General features: G+C 38.4%; 1 protein-coding gene and 4 long non-coding RNA genes across 14 annotated transcripts; 2 read left to right on the forward strand and 3 right to left on the reverse strand.

The window, feature by feature from the left end:
- Positions 1–1,240: 1,240 nt before the first annotated feature.
- On the reverse strand, positions 1,241–1,579 carry LOC149621048 (uncharacterized). Its single transcript, XR_016375368.1, has 3 exons — positions 1,518–1,579; positions 1,437–1,453; positions 1,241–1,356 (listed from the first exon to the last, which is right to left on the reverse strand). It is a non-coding gene; the product is annotated as an uncharacterized LOC149621048 (long non-coding RNA).
- Positions 1,580–9,754: 8,175 nt separating this feature from the next.
- LOC149621049 (uncharacterized) lies at positions 9,755–10,475 on the forward strand. Its single transcript, XR_016375542.1, has 3 exons — positions 9,755–9,852; positions 9,927–10,167; positions 10,252–10,475. It is a non-coding gene; the product is annotated as an uncharacterized LOC149621049 (long non-coding RNA).
- A 323-nt stretch (positions 10,476–10,798) lies between these two features.
- Positions 10,799–11,595, reverse strand: LOC149621050 (uncharacterized). Its single transcript, XR_016375425.1, has 3 exons — positions 11,130–11,595; positions 10,930–11,069; positions 10,799–10,852 (listed from the first exon to the last, which is right to left on the reverse strand). It is a non-coding gene; the product is annotated as an uncharacterized LOC149621050 (long non-coding RNA).
- A 2,781-nt stretch (positions 11,596–14,376) lies between these two features.
- LOC149621051 (uncharacterized) lies at positions 14,377–17,174 on the forward strand. Of its 10 annotated transcripts, none has more exons than XR_016375230.1 (10): positions 14,377–14,468; positions 14,524–14,692; positions 14,773–14,973; positions 15,281–15,432; positions 15,522–15,644; positions 15,719–15,959; positions 16,044–16,141; positions 16,211–16,355; positions 16,419–16,542; positions 16,761–17,174. It is a non-coding gene; the product is annotated as an uncharacterized LOC149621051 (long non-coding RNA). The 10 variants fall into 10 exon arrangements; XR_016375231.1 differs by having other exon boundaries at positions 16,047–16,141; XR_016375222.1 differs by having other exon boundaries at positions 15,518–15,644; positions 16,044–16,355.
- On the reverse strand, positions 16,298–17,088 carry LOC149621052 (uncharacterized). Its single transcript, XM_089855847.1, has 5 exons — positions 16,924–17,088; positions 16,723–16,863; positions 16,586–16,645; positions 16,399–16,502; positions 16,298–16,343 (listed from the first exon to the last, which is right to left on the reverse strand). The coding sequence occupies exons 1-5, from the start codon at positions 17,086–17,088 to the stop codon at positions 16,298–16,300; spliced, it is 516 nt and encodes a 171-aa protein (XP_089711973.1).
- Positions 17,175–20,186: the final 3,012 nt, after the last annotated feature.

A 20,186-nucleotide genomic window follows, 5' to 3' on the forward strand; every position in this document is an offset into this window, starting at 1 on the left:
TCCTTTTCCTATTGTAAAACCTTTCTCTGAATTCCCTGCCCAATTACCTTTCTTAGAAATTGAGGGGTTCCATTGACAGTTTTCAACTGGTGACTAGACATTATGGAACCGTTATTGGTAGTAAAATTAGGAGTAAAACCTCTAAAATCAATCGATATCCTACTATGCATTTCAAAATAGGTACTGAATTTCTGCGCCATCTACGTTCGTAAAATCAAACTAAGCCTTGGGTATCTTGGCCCTTAATGCGATGAAACGAATAATGAGGTTAAAAGTTCCGTGTAGGTCTGGTTTAATAATTACACAAAAACGAAGTTCATAAGGGTTGTGAATCACGAAAAAGGAGGGTAAGAACAGTTGCATGAACATTTGTAGGAAGTCCCACCATGTGAAGGCTACACAGTTCCCGTAATCAAAGGTCTAAGGATTATAATAGAGTTCAAGGCAATCATTTCAATTCATTTGACGGATTGCTCTTAAGTGGATTAGTCGGAGACCAGTTGATAATGAATAGCGCAAATGCTTGAACATTTGGTAGATGTCCCGCCATTTGGAGGCTATACGTTACTCGTTACATCTCGTACCCGTGATGGTGGAGTAAGAAGACAATGCGACAGATTCGGTTTATGTGGAATGGGCGAGAGACTAGGCAGATGATGGAATAGTGGCCACTAAAAGGGTGGATCGGTACTCGAGTAAAATAGTTAACATAGTGAAATACAATTTCCCCAATTACGAGAAAAAGCGTACTTAGTTCAGAAATGGGGAATACCGCGAACGCGCTCTATTGTAACAAAGAACAGAAAGACAGACACAGAAACGTCCCAGACAGTACCTCTCAAAAGCGTAACGTTCCTATAACAAAGAGGAGAGAGAGAGACGGAGAGATAAAAGAGGAGGGAAATAGGGAGAGAGAATCAGCATAGGCAGCCGTGATCCATGCGTAGTGAGAAGAGGGGAAAATATACGGTACGCCGCGGCTCTTAACGCGCAACTTTCTTTCGGGCTACCAATACTAGAGAGAAATTTCAGTTACGTAGGGGATGACAGGTCCCCCCTTAGCGCGAAAGAAGTGCGTCCTAAATCTTATCGTACCAGAAATTTTTGTTACTACCCCCCCCCATTTTTTCCATTTTTCGGCGGATTTTATAGAGCGCGTTTCTATCTCCCTATTTCCCTCCTCTTTGGAGAGATAATTAGTATAGGCAGCCGTGATCCATGCGTGCGGGGGTAAATCTACGGACGGTACGTCGCGGCGCCTGAGCGCAGCTTTATCGCGCATAGTTGACATATGGGATGACAGAGACAAGATGAGGAGATCTATCCACCCACGCGGAAAGGATATGAGTCCTGAAACTAAACTTTTAGAAAACTGTTTTAATTACCCCCTTATTTTGCCATTTTTTAGCGCATTTTATAAAGCCTGTTTCTATCACCTCTCTGTCCTCTTTGCCTATAATAGAGGTAAAAATATAGTGTTAAGAATGTTTACCGGCGAAAAAACATTATCCACAAACCTTAGGTCAAATGGTCGTTAAATGTTTCCCTCAAAATGTTTAACAGATGTTCGTGGAATTAATTGCAAGCAAAAGAAAGGAAAATACAAGTTACAAGTATTTATTCGCTCTCGATTGCCCCCTCCCGATTTGCGCACTTGGAAATTCTCTAGCCTTGCAACCACAACAAGATAATGAGGCGTCTCTGTATTTTTTTTTATTTTAGCATTAACAGTTACGGCCCAATCATTACAGAAAAGGATGAAAGATAAAGTTTTTGTCCAACAATATTTTAAATGCTCATGTTACGATTAAAAAGAAATTTTACATTGTCTAGCAGCCTTCAAGTACATCTAGTCATTCATGTGACTTCTACGTTCATGTTCTGTCAAAGAACTCTTCCACGTACTTGCATAGTCACATTGATCACATTTCATTTGAAGGGTTTTTCGCCACTGTGAATGCGTTGATGTCTGATCAAATGAACCTTCTGCGTGGATCCATAGTCACATTGATCACATTTGAAGGGCTTTTCACCACTGTGAATGCGTTGATGCGCGATCAAATTAATCTTCTGCGCACATGTATAGTTACACTCTTCACATTTGAAGGGTTTTTCACCACTGTGAATGCGTTTATGCGCGACTAAATTAATCTTCACTGTGCTGGCATAGTCACACTGATCACATTTGAAGGGTTTTTCACCACTGTGAATGCGTTGATGAATGGTCAAATCAATCTTCCGCCTACATTTATAGTCACACTTCTCACATTTGAAGGGTTTTTTACCACTGTGAATGCGTTTATGCGCGACTAAATTAATCTTCACTGAGCTGGCATAGTGACACTGATCACATTTGAAGGGTTTTTCACCACTGTGAATGCGTTGATGTGCGATCAAATTATACTTGTGCGTGCTGGCATAATCACATTGATCACATTTGAAGGGTTTTTCGCCACTGTGAATGCTTTTATGTCTGTTCAAATCCTTCTTCCACGTACTTGCATAGTCACATTGATCACATTTGAATAGTTTTTCTTCGTTACCCTTTCTGGCGTGAGGTTGTGGACCCCTTTTATATTCAGCAGAATATTTGATCCGAGTTGAACGTTTCTTCCTGAATTTTCCTACAGCAAATACTAACGAAATATAAAAACGACACACATACCATTTACAATATAGCATCAAAAAAACATTAACATTCAAGCGCACTTCATAAAAAATGTAATGCTAAGGCCTGTACGAAAACTCAGTGTTAAAGAAAAGAAACAGTACTGATCAAAGCGTTAGCCGATGAGCAAATAACCTCATCAACCAAAAGGGGATGAACGAACATCAACTGAAATGAAGGAGAAAGCTCGGCGCGAAACTAGAAAGGTTGAATTAATGCTGAGTGAACACAAGTTACCAATTTATTTCGTTCTTGCACCTCCTCTCTCTTGTCAAGTCTAGTTTTCACTTTGTTTCTCTGCCTGGCAAATGGCACGCCAGAGATCTTATTAGTGTTATATTTTCCACATATGTGAAATAAAGTACAATTGACACATAATTAAAAATAACTAATGTGGATATCCCTTCGATAGATAATCATAAAACTAATTGTTCCAAAAATCTGCGTAACCAGAAACAATATCTCATTTTATCCAGCAACAAATAACTCCGAATTTTTGGTCGAAATAAGTACCAGCATAAGAAAATAATATAAAGCTCCCTATAAGTATGAATCTCTCCATTTAAGCCATGTAAACAGCATTTTCTTCCATTGAAATTTTTAAAAAGGCTCTAAAGCCACCTATTAAGAACTTATGGCGTTAAAAAAATTTATAATGTAATTAAATCGTTAAAGGTCTTGAAGTTATTATTATGATAATTATAACTGATTAAGTGCATGTCAAAATTATCATAATAAGTTAATAGATAGCGCGAGATTTCGACGACCAAGGCTAGCCCCTACACATATGAGGTAAGGAATGTCTGTGTCTCTACGGGCGTGGCCAAAATTCCCCGGCCCATCGTGCTTTTCGCGGACACCTTAGGTGGCGGTTTCGCCCCCCCCCCCCTTTACTCGTAGTGGCAAAACTTCTCCCTTGGGTCATAAATAGGAAGCGCGCAAAATTTGGAAGCATATGCTGTAGTATGAATATGAGCTACGTTTCATACTTAAAGGGAGCTATGTATTATTTTCTTATGGTACCAGCGATAAGAAAGGAGTGAAGACTCTATGCAGAAGGTTTTGTACCCAGTTTTTCACTCGGTGACACACAGGGTGGAAATAAGGTGGATTTTGTTAGTGGTCCTCAGGACTTTCAACAAGTTGCCACTAAATATCAATCAGCATGTCTAATGATATTTGAAGTTCTTCGTCCTTTTCTGAACTATCCTTATTGCGTTTTACTTCCTTTCGGTGGCTATATCTTCTCTCGCTCTCAGTAAGCCATAGTGCGAGAGTTCCCTTAGGATCAAAATCCTGTAATGTGACTATACTAGTACCATACACTACTGCCAGAAGAAAATAGGGGAAGTGGGTAGCCGTAGCCTTGAGCCATACAAGTCGTCCAGTGATTCTCACTTACAATGGTCGATTCCCCTACCACCCTTAAAATTTGAATCTGGCCAATCGGCGCGAAGCATAAAATAGTACCAGATTTCATTGCGAACGCCACCATGTAGCGAACTGTGGAACTAACTTGTGTAGTCTGCTTATATTTCTGCTGTGCTTCAGTTTGAGTTAGGGTTACGTCAGGCAACGGGTTAATGCGGATATTGGTTTAATTAAGGACGAAAATTCGGTTATTTAATAAAATGAATGTCGTTAAGAGTACGCAGTGTGATTTAACGTACAAGGAAACTACCGATAAGAAAACTCAGGCTGTGTTGAAAGGAAAAGTAAGATCTACCCAAACCAAACCCAATGTTAAAAATCAAACTACATCAACTTGGGTATAACTTTATTACTTTGAACTCTTCCCTATCACACTTTAAAACTTCGGACAAGTTAATTTTTTCCCTGGAACTTAGAAATACCATTGTATTTAAAAATAAAGACATATTTTAAAATAAGTTATGAATTTAGTACTTACCACTCGATTCCAGCCTCTGCCATTCTGCCTGAGTGCCTCACTGCCTCTAGCAGACACCTCTAGTCAGTTGGAAGGCGTAGGACCGTACTGTCCACAGAATCACGTCACTCGTGTGTTAATGCGCGTAAAAATCCTATCTCTCTTCACCTCCACGGGGAGGGAAATGGCGCGAAAAATCCGTAAACGGGACGCCTCGCGAAGTTGCCCAAGCTACCCACTTCCCCTATTTTCTTCTGCTACTGCCTAATGCGACTACCGACAACTAGTACTGACTATGGTCTAGGCTGTTGACTACAAGAGACTCATTCTAGAGTATAGACTACAAAACATTTGTAGGGAAGTTGTAGCTAAGGAGTACTAACTATATAGGAGTAGAATTGGTAAAACCATTTGTTCAGCTAGAAAAATTCTAATAAGAAACCCCGATTTAATAAACTCGTCCCACCGTCTTTTTTTTTCAAAAACGATAATTAATAAAGTGGTCCCTGGGACCACTGACCGCCGGTTTTGGAATAAATAATCTGGTCCGAGCAATTAATAAACTGGTTTTGGACTTGTAAATCTGTCTTATTTCCAACCCTGCCACAGTCCGGGATCGAACCCGGGACTCTCTTGCTGCGAGGCGAAAGGTCCAAAAGCTGAACACTATTTGAGTTTATCGGTAGAGAGTTCACTCGTTTTTCGAAAAATGTTAAAAATATATTCGGATATTTTTACTGATTTGAACGTTTTTGAAAACGTCCTTGGTTTTAGCGGGAATTTAATTCGTTCATTAAATAAACTAATCATGGATAAATACAACCTCATTGACAAAAGCGTAGGCGAGAAGAAAGTAGGGACAGGTCAGTGTTATTTAACATTTTCTTCTATTAACGCCCCAAACGAATTTAACCCATTAAATAATTTTTGGTAAATCTTGAAATAACAATTTAGCGCTGGAACGTAAAATGTTTATCTCGTACCCAAGAAATTGTTTTGCATAATTTTTTCGAATAAGCTACAGCGAGGATGACAAAACAAGTTAAAAAAAAAAACTCGGTACATTTAAGGCCGTTGACAACCATATCTTCTATATCTATATAAATCAAAGTCCTGACTGACTGACAGATAATCAACGCCCAGCCCAAACCGCTTGCCCTAGAAGGCTGAAAATTTGCAGGCACGATACCCATAAGTAGTAGGCGCGTACGAAGAAAGATATTTCCAATCTGCCCCCATCTTAATAAATGGCGCCCAGAAATGTCAAAAATCTTCTCTATGCAACAAATTCGGAGCGTTTCAACCGATTTCACAAATATTTTGTACACTGGTTTCCTTTAGCCTATAGACGGGCTGAATGGTCTCTTGGGTTCGATTTGTTGCCATCTTTTTAAATGGCGGCCAGAAATTTAAAAACAATCCTTTATGGAATAATGCAAGCATGAAAAGTAATAAAAAATGTCCCGACGAGCTGCAGGCAAACGCCGAGTGCCTTCGCTCCTAGGGTGCTACAAAAAGGTTAGTCATCAGTAAAATCTACCCATTCTTTATATCATTTTCATGCAAGTTCTTATTTCACGCGACCGACGCCCTGGGTAAAAGCTAGTTCTGAATTAAAATGGAGGAGAGATGGAAAGTAGAGCTCGTCGAACGACATTTTCGAATAAAAATCCAAGATGGAAACTTTTGACGACACACCTAGAATCCTCGAGATATTTCCCAATTTTTTTATACGGGTTCTGCACGAACCCTGGAATAGGGATCTGCCTGCTTTTACCACGAGTATTAAATAGGTTTTTTACGTTTTTCACCTAGATAGCAGCATCGCCAATAGCGTATTCAAATTAGCGCTCAAGGGCGCTAGATCTGCTCGCGCTCGGATTTCTGTTTTCCATTTACCGAGCGCTGGACCCAAGATCCCATCGGTGCTAATCTGTAGAGAATTGATAGCTCGTTAAATTTGTATCGACGATTAGGACGGGCTCGTTAACGCAGCTCAAGAAATGAAGCGCATTTCATGTCGTCTAGAGCAAATCAAGAGCGATCTCAGAGCCAGTTAAATGGAAAACGCCATTAGACTATACACCGAGAAGGCGGAATTAATTGATTAGCATATTTCGCCCATTGGGGGTAGGAATATGAAACCCCACTCTAGGCACTCAGACGATTAAAGTATAAAATGACTTACCAATTTCCGAACAACGTGATTCGGAATTCTTTGGAGGATATCTTGAAATGTCTCCGAGTTCGACACCGAACTATTATTTCCAACTTCAACTGAAACTTCGGGTAAATTGATTTCCATAGAGACGGAGGTCAATTCTGACAGTTCATTTGGGTTACGTTTTGGTTTAGGAACACACACTGGCACACTCAGTGACCTTGGATCAACACGCTTCAGTTTTGGCAAACACAGTAAAAAAATTTGTCTATCAGATTTCTTCGCACCTGTCAAGGTTATTCTGGATTGGTTATCATCGAAATCGTTTTCTACGGCTAATTCTAGCGAATCGCTTTCGACATTTGCGCCAAGAGAAAGATCCAAGTGTTTTTCGACTTCAACATTCAATTCGGGAACACGAAATTCCTTTGATCGAGTTGTTCTTTCGTCAGTTTCTCCCTCTGTTGCAACACTTTGCGATTTACGATAAGAATCGATAATTGTATTATTGTTCTCAAGAGGTTCTCGTGACGAATCACTTTCCGTCGTTGTGTCGAGAGGCATTTTCAATTGGTTTTCGACCTCGAGCTTCGGCGAAGGTACACAAAGTGGCGAATTGTCACTGTATATCAATTTAGGGACACACGCAATCGTAATTCGCGTTATAATCCCCACATTTTTAGACTTTTTTGGGATAATTTCAGTTTCGTTTGTATTGCCAACCTCCGCAACATATTGAGGCTCAGAATCAGGCGATTCTTCACTAATATCTTCTCTACCCAGCATGCCTTGGACATTGACAGCTTCGACACTGTGCATCACAATTGGAAGAGATAACTCCTGGCCATTAATCCCCGAATCATTTTCAACGGGTTCAGATTTCACTAATTCATCGTTAGCTAATTGATCCATTCCACTTTTCTCCTATTTTTCAAACAATCAACTTTCGAGTAACTCATTCCTATCGACCATTAAAATGAAAAATGTTCCATAACATCAAATCTTTGATTCTCTTTTCCAACTCTTTATTGACCCTATTGAGTCTTTCAATTTCGTCTATTTGTTTATTTATCGTAAATGTTGTTTTCACTCTCTCTTTTCCCATGGTTGAAATTAAAACATTACGCTAAACAAAATAAGATTTCATTTTAACAGTAAATATTCTTTGGCCTTTCGTTGGCTGAGCGTATTTTAATGGGGCAAGCAAGAAAGAACAAAGTTCCTTGTTGGATTTCTTTGTTACTAAACAGGGACGTGTTACCAATCCCCTTAGATCAGAGCCAATCCTGGTTGGTATTTTCACAAATAAACCTAATTATTCACCCACCCACAGAGTTTGGTTCTACTTTAAGGGACGTAATATTCGACAACTCATCCTGTACATTTAAAATGGGCTATGATACCAAACGAGTCTCATATTTCTGTGCTTAATTTCACACTAGTAATAAATACCTCGGCTTCCAGTTCCCTGACTCGATCATCCCTGGCTTTAACTTCATTGATAAGATCATCTTTACTCAAGTGATCATAATTACAATCTTCCTCAGTCTTCATTTCCTAAAAATAAAGTTTCCCTATTTTTATATTTGCCTTAAACAGCCAATATTGCAATCATTTCTCAAATACCTCTTTAATGGCCACCCTTTGAAGATTTACTAAACTCATTTCGGAATTTTGTGCCGAGAGTTTGTGAAATTGTAAAGCTTCCCTAAAATAAAATTTCTTTTCAAACAGAAGAAAACGAACATATAACAAGAAAGGTTTCCCAATACATTGTAGCTTTCGCTATCAAAAGCTTAGAAAAACATGCTTAGCTAGTTCAAAAGATTGTGACCATTGATGGACACTGCAACTTTCTTCAAGAAAAGGGAATTCCTCAAACCCATTTTTTGAATATAACTAGCTTCGTATAAATTATTTATTCTGCTATATTATTTTTAATTTTTAAAATAACAAGAAAGATCTTTTTCTTTTCAAGGCAAAATAGTTTCGATAGGTTTGGATCCGTAACACGCCTTAATGACACCCAAGTTGCATTATATTCATCACTTACCAGCTTAAACGTTCGACCATAACACGAAAATCCTTCACAAAATCCATCATACTTCGTAGAGTTTCCCTGTTAAGATAACATAGGTAACATTTTAATGATAATTAAAAACATGGCCTTAAACAAAGATTCAGCGTTTTCCCCTCAGTTCAACATAGATTCTTACCAGCCAAGGCTTATATGAACGTTTTTCTTTCACAGTTACTCACACTGTTCTGTTTTTTATGTTTTTCGGGTCTTTGGGAGAAAAAGCTTCCACTTTTATTAACAGCTTTTCTTGTACATGGATACTCTTTTTTATAATCAATAAACTATTATCAAAGGATGAACCGTTACCGTAACAAAGGAATTGACAAGAAAGTACAAACGTGAAAAAAGAGAACGTCTAGCAGACAGCTTTAACTATTTCCAAAGCCCAGTGACCAATGACCTAGAGTGGGATATAGACCGAGTGGGGAAAGGTGAAGCCCCGCCCATTGACATGCGCGGTAACCACTGGATGTTTTACTTCCAACAGTAACAGGTAGACGGCGGGAAAATTTGGTCTTTGGCGCGAAATTAAAAATACTTCGTTTTTAGAACATTGGTGTTACAAAAGACATTGTTGGTTGAAATTGTAATAAATAACTGAAAATTGGTGTTATTTGATAGATTGTGAAAAATATTGCCTCCATTTTTTAAACACAACTTACACATTGTTTATTACTAAAGAATAAAGTTGAATATATTCAAGTTCATGAGTTTTTCTTTATTCAATTTAAAGTCAAGGGAGTAGGTTGAATTTAATTTTCAATTTAAAATTTACTATGACTTGTAAATGCGCATTCCCGCCTTGCACAAACACAGAAAAGGATGTTTATTTATTTTATTTTTCCAGGCAACTTCAGAACTGAAACTAGCGCCTAAACTTACCCCAACATGAGGTGCTTCAAGTACTTAATGTCAACATTTTTGCAAGGAAGATTATATTTCGCAACACATTGCTGTGGCAGCTCCAAGACATTGACCAGAATAGAATTTCGAACACTTTTCAAAACATGAGGTGGATCTGGTACTACAAAGATCTTGTTCTCTGGATTGCACGGGTGTGTAAAGTGGTATTTCTTTTCATAACATGACACCTTAATTCCTAGGTCACGATACATAGCCATATTTTTAGGGCCCATGTCACTTACTATCGACACAACGTTAAATCCAATGTCATGAAGGCATTTTATACAGTCCGTCATGAAATTCTTCAGATCACCGCTGTCTATACTGTTGCCAACCAAATGCCAACCAAGAATGTATTTCCATTTGGAGCAAGCAGAACGAACCATTACCACTAATCCCTGGGTAGCGACTGCATGGCTGGACAATGTTGAATGTCCCAATACAGTTTTTAATCCAGCATCATATTCGTATGACCGCTTAATTTGCATTTCGTCAACCAAGAGTATAACACTTTCTTCTATCTTTGTCATTTTGGGTGATTGTTTTTGCAGCAGGCGCAGCGTGGCACTTTGAATACCTGGTGGAAATTGAAGCGTCTCTAGATGTTGATTTAGGCACCTTGTTGTTGGAAGTGGATGGCCTTGCTCACGTAAGAAATTGTACCCTTTTGTACCAATATTGTATAGAAGTTGTAGCGACGATTGTATGGCTTGAGGAGACCACTGTTTGCATCGTTTGCGCTGTTCTACAACATGACTTATTTGATCCGCAGTGAAGAGTTTGCCAAAGGCCGTCATTACTTTCTCTAATTGGTACCTCGATCTTTCGTGTTCCGAAAACAGTTTAGCGTGCTGTTTTTCAAGGTCTGTATTCTTCTTTGACAATTCCGCTATTGAAGTCTTCAACTCTTTTATAATTATTTTCAGGTTGTCAGAGGCATTCTTTGACTCATCAGAAAACGTTTCTGTCTGTGTTTCTATGTGGCACTTTCGTGAATTGTCAACAGACGCCTTTAACATGTTAATGCAAAGTTTAGACCAACGCCAAAAGGTTTAACATACATTCAATCTGTTTCATAATCGTGATTATTTACATTTTGGCCACATCAATTGATTCCAAACGCCGCACTTTAGAAAGTCTTTCCATCTCGTCCTGGGATTAATTGCAATAAATAACTAAAACATCCCTGATAGCAAACAATATCGCGATGTTATTAAATCTAAACTTACTATATCATTTCCGGTGTTTTTTCTTTTATTCCTCTCAGACATGGATACTTCTTTTTGAATTGGGTTTGGTGCTCCAATTGTAGGAACTGCATTTGGGAGTTTTGTACCATTTGTGCCAAGCAATTCGGAGAAAAATGATCCTTCAAACAAAGTGGTTATTAGATAACTATTAATCATTCATTAATAAAACAAGACATTACCTTACAAAGACGCAAGTGCCGATATTTTCCACTTAAGGCATCATTGCTATTTCTACCGATAAATTTAAACCATTGTTGTCTAACGTCACGATTATTTGGAAAATAAAATAAATAAACATCCTTTTCTGTGTTTGTGCAAGGCGGGAATGCGCATTTACAAGTCATAGTAAATTTTAAATTGAAAATTAAATTCAACCTACTCCCTTGACTTTAAATTGAATAAAGAAAAACTCATGAACTTGAATATATTCAACTTTATTCTTTAGTAATAAACAATGTGTAAGTTGTGTTTAAAAAATGGAGGCAATATTTTTCACAATCTATCAAATAACACCAATTTTCAGTTCTTTATTACAATTTCAACCAACAATGTCTTTTGTAACACCAATGTTCTAAAAACGAAGTATTTTTAATTTCGCGCCAAAGACCAAATTTTCGCGCCAAAGACCAAATTTTCCCGCCATCTACCTGTTACTGTTGGAAGTAAAACATCCAGTGGTTACCGCGCATGTCAATGGGCGGGGCTTCACCTTTCCCCACTCGGTCTATATCCCACTCTACAATGACCATAGCTCTTTTCGTAATTTGATGCACGCATGCTCAGAATAACTCTGGGGGCCAGTTAAGCAGACTACGCTTTGAACTTGCGTTGAATGGCACTGAGCACTGACTGCGTTACGAACTTTTATCATGCTTTCAAGCAGTCTTTGAAATAGCACAGGTCCACAGGTCAAAAACCAGTTTATTAATTGCTCGGACCAGTTTTTTTATTCAAAATCCGGGGGTTACTGGTCCTTGGGACCAGTTTATTAATTGAGAATTTTTATGAAAATTCAGGAGGGACCAGTTTAAAAATTCTAGTCATTATAAATTTCTACTCCATGGATATAGACTCCTAGCCTCTACTGGTTCTCTTGCCTAACCCTTCCTTACTACAACCACAGCCCACTCGATCACGTTTTGGCTTCACACGCTATAGAAGCCCCCCCCCCACACAATGTTTTTCCTGTGTAAAAGTGCGTGTTGGTAATTTAGGGGCTTTTTCGCTCGAAAAATCTAAGAAGCCAGCTTTTAACATGAACGGCTATGGAAGGAACACAGTTATTTATCCGTAATTTTGAAACTACTGGTGCAAATCTCTTGAAATTTTAAAGAGATGTGCTAAACAATGTTTGCTATGTTTTTGGAAATTTTCAAAAGTTTCCCTTTTATAGTTTTTTGTATAAATATTAGAACGAAAATTAGCCCTAATTAAAGGGATTGGTCTTGGAACGGTTTAATATGTTTCTTGCGTTTCACTTGTTCAAATCTCTTGAAATTTTAGTGAGAGGCACAAAATTGAATGGTTTTAAATTATGATGCAAAGTTTCAAAGTTTTCAAAGATACAATTCACTTCCAAAAAATTCATTAAAATTTTGTTTGTTCATAATCCTACAACCTATAGAGCTATTTCAGAGGGGGTAATGGCTACGTCACCAATGCTATTTGCCCATAGAGAAAACCCTCATAAAATGGCCGCCCTACACTCAAAGGCAGGCCCAATTTTCGTACCAGACGAAATTTTTCCCCCACTGAAATAGCTCTATTTAGTCACTTAGGGAGATTTTAGGACAAGAACTATTCGTTTTAAAACTTCGAAATTTTGCACGATAATTTAAAACCTTTCAATATGCCTCTCACTAAAATTTCAAGAGACTCGAACCAGTGATACCAGAAGTTAATGACTTCTTATCCAGGGAAGTATTGGACACTAAGGCTTTATATAGTATCCATCCCTGCTAGTCAAAATTGCCTATGGCAATCGTAAAAGAGGGTCGAAAGTTTCCTCCCCACTAGGAAAACTATCTAATCTACTGAAGAAAATCCCACGCCGAGAGGCTGTGGCACTCAAACTTTGGGGCGTGTTCAAAACTTCTTCAGCGCCAATCGTTGAAAAGCCGTCTCTGAAAATCCATTAAAATCCGTGGGCCTAGGACCCCAAACTAGTTTAAACGTAATTTCTAGCAAATTCTATTAAAACAGTTGTTTTTGTCACCGTTTCTGATTCGTTACCTCAAACATGGAACTAACTAACGCTAGGGACGGTCCGCACCGATAGAACTTACATTAGTCTCTCTGAAAAACATTCGTTGATAAACCCTCCCGCTTTTAACTCCCCCCTCCTGAAATTTGGTGATTTAAAACGGAAATGAGCTAGATTCTTAACGCCATCTATAATTTAGTTTTAGTACTAACATGCGGGATCTGCTGTAGAAGTCGTATGCTATGTTAGGCGTGGCGTTACCATGGCGTAACATTTGTGTAAATTGTGCTACTATGGAACTAATTAACGCATAGATATTCATTTTATCCCTAACCTTGAAACATAATTTATTTGCGGAACTAAGTATTTAACACTTAAAAGATTGTACCGTTGTTTTTAAAGTAATTATAAATATGGATTTGTGTGTATAGTGATTGTAGAAGTGACAATCGCCAAGCTCAAAAACAGTACATGAAATATGCAGAGTTTATCGCTTTTCCTAAACCTATGCGTAATAATGAAATAGCAGACTGCTTTTAAGGCTTATTGCTACCCGCTGCTTTTAAAAAATTGAATCACTTTTCCGGTTCGCACCAAATACTCGCTAGGGTGCGTTGTCACCGAACATTTCTCAGATATTCACGCTTGCGGACCGTCCCTAGCGTTAGTTAGTTCCATGATCGCGAGACCCCGCTCGCAATAGTTTGTCTAGGTTCTTAATAGTGTTCTAATGTCTATGGTAGTCAATAGAGTACAAATCATTTGTAGGGAAGTTGTAGCCAAGGAGTACTAACTACCTAGGAGTAGAATTGGTAGAAAATGTGTTGAGCTAGAAAAATTCTTATAAGGAACCCCGAATTAATAAACTGGTCCCACCGTCTATTTTTTCCAAAAACGATAATTAATAAAGTGGTCCCTGGGACCACTGACCCCAGGTTTTGGAATAAATAAACTGGTCCCAGCAATTAATAAACTGGTTTTTGACTTGTAAATCTGTCTTATTTCCTACCCTGACCCTGTCTCTGACAAACTCTCCGAGACTAGTCCTCTATTCGCGAGCGTTTCTTAGCAAGCGGTTTTAGGCGAGGCTGTAGAGTACTGGGCTGGCGAGCGATAGGTCCGCGGTTCGATTCTCCGTGGAGGAAGGAAATTTAAAAATGCAAAATGATTTTTGCCCTTAGAAGTAGTCGCGACCGTAAAGTAAATATGCCTATGATCCGACATAGAGTGGGATATAGACCGAGTGGGGAAAGGTGAAGCCCCGCCCATTGACATGCGCGGTAACCACTGGATGTTTTACTTCCAACAGTAACAGGTAGATGGCGGGAAAATTTGGTCTTTGGCGCGAAATTTAAAATACTTTTTTTAAGATCGTCTGCTTAGGAGTCTGCTCAACATTATGCGTAATCTGAGACTGTACTATAGAATTTGGGCAATAGTGGCATGTCACGCACCAAGTGCATTGCACGACTTTTATTATATGCATATTACAGAGCTGATGATCTGGTGTAATGTAGAGCATCTTTTTTCATTTTAAAGGTAAGGAATTTGTTTCTAATGTGCATTCTTAGCCTTACAAACAAGTTTACAATTTTTCGCTCGACATTGCAACAACTTAGCTCAACCTCCAATTGATTGTGGAGCATTCTAGTTATGAAAGAACTTAATTCTTCAAGTGGAGATTTCATGCTTGTAATGTTTTGTAGAACTATGTCCAGGAATTGTTCAGACAGGCTAACGAAGTCTAATAGTCTCGATGAAGGATGTTTGAGGTTACCAAAAGCCTTGTGCTGTGTAAGAACTGATGATGAAGGCAATTCGTACGTTTTATTTTCATGTGAAATTACGTTATAACAGGATTCGCAAATTTGTTTCTGGAGTTTAAAACAAATATATCCTGCTATATATCCTGCTTGTCAACTCTTTTGCCTTTTCCTTTGGGTCTATGCTCTCTACTTTAGTAATTTTTAGGTCTTTTTGTGCCAAGCCTGCAAGTCCAAGGAATTCCACTAAGTCTTCTAAATTATCACAGCATGAATCAGAACTCCTTGCTTGCTTGTGGCCAGAACTATTTTGTTCTTCCATAAAGCTATAAACGGCCTCTGTACCAAATATGTCTTCCACTAGAGTTCGAAGAATGTCAGAGGCCGGTTTTTCTAAACATATCTATGGAAATGTGAACAGCGGTTTCCACCGCAGCAGCTGTATCGGCACTTAATAGTTGTTGCGCAAGAGGCACTCTCATCTTCTGATAATGTGTTGGATTAACATGTGTTGGGGTAAGTTTAGGCGCTAGTTTCAGTTCTGAAGTTGCCTGAAAGTGTATGAGGTGCTTCAAGTACTTAATGTCAACATTTTTGCAAGGAAGATTATATTTCGCAACACATTGTTCTGGCAGCTCCAAGACATTGACCAGAATAGAATTTCGAACACTTTTCAAAACATGAGGTGGATCTGGTACTACACAAATTTTGTTCTCTGGATTGCACGGGTGTGTAAAGTGGTGTTTCTTTTCATAACATGACACCTTAATTCCTAGGTCACGATACATAGCCATATTTTTAGGGCCCATGTCACTTACTATCGACACAACGTTAAAGCCAATGTCATGAAGGCATTTTACACAGTCCGTCATGAAATTCTTCAGATCACCGCTTTCTATACTGTTGCCAACCAAATGCCAACCAAGAATGTATTTCCATTTGGAGCAAGCAGAACGAACCATTACCACTAATCCCTGGGTAGCGACTGCATGGTTGGACAATGTTGAATGTCCCAATACAGTTTTTAATCCAGCATCATATTCGTATGACCGCTTAATTTGCATTTCGTCAACCAAGAGTATAACACTTTCTTCTATCTTTGTCATTTTGGGTGATGGTTTTTGCAGCAGGCGCAGCGTGGCACTTTGAATACCTGGCGGAAATTGAAGCGTCTCTAGATGTTGATTTAGGCACCTTGTTGTTGGAAGTGGATGGCCTTGCTCACGTAAGAAATTGTACCCTTTTGTACCAATATTGTATAGAAGTTGTAACGACAATTGTATGGCTTGAGGAGACCACTGTTTGCATCGTTTGCGCTGTTCTACAACGTGATTTATTTGATCCGCAGTGAAGAGTTTGCCAAAGGCCGTCATTACTTTCTCTAATTGGTACCTCGATCTTTCGTGTCCCGAAAACAGTTTAGCGTGCTGTTTTTCAAGGTCTGTATTCTTCTTTGACAATTCCGCTATTGAAGTCTTCAACTCTTTTATAATTATTTTCAGGTTGTCAGAGGCATTCTTTGACTCATCAGAAAACGTTTCTGTCTGTGTTTCGATGTGGCACTTTCGTGAATTGTCAACAGACGCCTTTAACATATTAATGCAAAGTTTAGACCAACGCCAAAAGGTTTAACGTACATTCAATCTGTTTAATAATCGTGATTATTTACATTTTTGGCCACATCAATTGATTCCAAACGCCGCACTTTAGAAAGTCTTTCCATCTCGTCCTGGGATTAATTGCAATAAATAACTAAAACATCCCTGATACCAAACAATATCGCGATGTTATTAAATCTAAACTTACCATATCATTTCCGGTGTTTTTTCTTTTATTCCTCTCAGACATGGATACTTCTTTTTGAATTGGGTTTGATGCTCCAATTGTAGGAACTGCATTTGGGAGTTTTCTACCATTTGTGCCAAAGCAATTCGGAGAAAAATGATCCTTCAAACAAAGTGGTTATTAGATAACTATTATTCATTCATTAATAAAACAAGACATTACCTTACAAAGACGCAAGTGCCGATATTTTCCACTTAAGGCATCATTGCTATTTCTACCGATAAATTTAAACCATTGTTGTCTAACGTCACGATTATTTGGAAAATAAAATAAATAAACATCCTTTTCTGTGTTTGTGCAAGGCGGGAATGCGCATTTACAAGTCATAGTAAATTTTAAATTGAAAATTAAATTCAACCTACTCCCTTGACTTTAAATTGAATAAAGAAAAACTCATGAACTTGAATATATTCAACTTTATTCTTTAGTAATAAACAATGTGTAAGTTGTGTTTAAAAATGGAGGCAATATTTTTCACAATCTATCAAATAACACCAATGTTCAGTTCATTATTACAATTTCAACCAACAATGTCTTTTGTAACACCAATGTTCTAAAAACGAAGTATTTTAAATTTCGCGCCAAAGACCAAATTTTCGCGCCAAAGACCAAATTTTCCCGCCATCTACCAGTTACTGTTGGAAGTAAAACATCCAGTGGTTACCGCGCATGTCAATGGGCGGGGCTTCACCTTTCCCCACTCGGTCTATATCCCACTCTAATCCGACAGAGACGGCTCATTGGATACATGCCAGTTAGACACAGAAGACGCAAGGTTTTCCGTGGCTAACGTAAGGTCAATGACCTCCCTTCCGCGAACATGCAAAGCTACACTTAAACTACAATTTAAGCGGCAATGAAAGTTCTGAGGGGGCTAGCTGGTGGCAGAAATGGAACTCGTTCGAAAGAAGAAAAGCTCAAACATTTGGAAGTGCGTTTGGAACAAACTTATCCAAAATTAATTCCGATTTTTTTTTTTCATTTTAGCATTCTCTGTGAGAATTTCATTATATTTAATACAATATTAATTATGAAAATGACGTTGTAAAAATTGGATATAGTGCTTCAAGTGTCTTGTCTCTGAAAATGTACACCGCTTCCGATAATACCCACCAGAACGGAGAAGGTTAGTTTCACAGTTTCGGCCCAATCATTATAGAAAATGAAAATCCATCTATTCATTCATGTGACTTTGTATTACTCCACTTTTCTTTGTTGCTAACTTAATTGCTGTTAAATCGTTAGTTTCATTAGAACTTAATGCGATGAAACTAATAATGAAGTTTAAAGTTCCGCGTAGGTCTGGTTTAATTACGTTCCTATAACAAAGAGGAGAGAGAGAGAGACGGAGAGATAATCAGTATAGGCAGCCGTGATCCATGCGTGTTGAAAACGGGGGTAAATCTACAGACGGTACGTCGCGGCGCCTGAACGCAGCTTTGTCGCGCATAGTTGACATAGGGGATGACAGAGACACGACGAGGAGGTCTATCCACCCATGCGGAAATGATATGAGTAGAGAGTAAGGATGTCCATATAACACCAAAAATTTTACCCCCCTTCTTTCCCCCCTTTCAGGGGGGAGGGGGTAAAATTTTTGGTGTTATAGGGACATCCCTGGGGTTGGGGGGGAGATGGGGGGGAATTGATGACGTCACGTGATGGTGTTGGCGGGAAATTTGAATTTATTTTTAGTGTAGTGGTATGACGTCACGGCTAATTTTTGATGACGTCACGTGGCTGGTACCTGTAGGGATAGGCTTATGCTATTGTAGATCCTGAAAGATAGGCTTATGATAGGTTATTCTAGGCTTATTATAATTATGAATCAGATTTTCTAGTCAGAAAACATTTAATGAAGACAATCAATTCCAATTAATTCGCGAATGTACGCGTCGTTATTTAAGCAAATGTAGAATAAATTATATAATTGTAGCTTACGCGTCAAGTTTTTTCACGAACTAAGTTACAAAAATCTTCGAAAATGCTCGAAGGAACTATACACGCTGCTAGGAAATTTTTTACACGGTCGTAATCATTGTGCGACATAGTACCGCGACTTACATAATATTTCTGATATATATCATTCATGCGTTTTACAATAGCTTCGTACATGCATTTAATAACTTCGGCTTGATCATTTAAAAGCTTGAAGTGAAATCTCATAAAACTAAATTTCTCGTTCAGTTTCCCTGCCTCGGCCTTTGTTAGAGTGAATACGCCACCATCGTCGAATACTATGCTCCCCTCCATAACGGTTATTTTTATTTTCAAGTTCAAGTAACGATAATTACCCCAGTCGCCAGTTTCCATAGCTGAATAGATCTCCGTCAACTCCTCCATAAATTCCTTCAAAATGTCTTCCGAGATTGTGAGAATAGTCCCGTCCTTCTTTGTCAAAAGTAAGCTTGGCTCGAATCCATTTACACCGAAAACGGCATAGCATTCATTACTTAGTCTAACACGGGCGTTCACGCGGTAATCTCTGATCTTGGTGGGCATTCTTACGGCAGGTCTTTACGGTTTAAAAGGTTACAACTGAATGATCTTTATTGCGAGATTTTCTGGAGTGCGTGGTTGATAATTAGCCTGAGGGTATATTGACTGATGCTTTTCTTTTTTATTGCCCTTTATTGGCCAGGTGGTTGAGGACCATAAAAGGGGGCGTGGCTAAACCAGTTGTATTGTTAACAATGGAATCTGAGTGATTTATTAATAAAAACTGTCATTGTTGACAAAGACCAGAAAGTGTGAAAGATAAGTTTAGAAAATTACCTGCCTGAAGAAAGAGATATTCAAATTCTCACTTTTGAAGACATGATTATAAAACATCAATTATTTTAAAAAATTCTTATCTTACTTTTTTTCACCAAAATTACTTCAGAACAATATTTAAACAAGAAACATGCGCAACATTTTAAAAATAGTACGCGTTACATTTTATTTTCTATCAAAAATTTGCAATTAGGTAGAGAATTCGGCCCTATAAAGAGTATAAAATGGACAGAAAATTGTTGAGAGCTGCTATAATAAAACTTAAAGTGTTAGTGACATAATTTTCGTCATCCTCAAACTTAAAATGCGAAAAAAATCCTTGAAAAATCTAGTTTATTATGATATGTTTACTTTTTTATTTGGTTTCGTAGCAATTTATTAAATTGCAATCAAAGTTTTGTGTTTGGAAAAGGCCTAGTTGAGATTTTCTTTCGTTTGATGACGTAGTAAGGAGAAATTTTCACTCTAGATGTCGCTCACGTGATGCGCCTGTTAGTGTCGCTGCGCCGCGTTAAGCCTAATTTATTCAGATTCTCGCGCGCGCCGCATTAGTAGACTCGGGAGTCTCGCGCTTGGCTTTTCCGCGAGATGCCGTGAGTGACGTATCAAGGAGAAAAACCCGCCAAAAATGTTCTCCGCAAATTTGCCTT

This window comes from Phalangium opilio, unplaced genomic scaffold, assembly GCF_054372755.1.
Source record: "Phalangium opilio isolate 3A_F unplaced genomic scaffold, DU_Popi_V2 ptg000209l_1, whole genome shotgun sequence".
NCBI classification, from domain to species: domain Eukaryota; kingdom Metazoa; phylum Arthropoda; class Arachnida; order Opiliones; family Phalangiidae; genus Phalangium; species Phalangium opilio.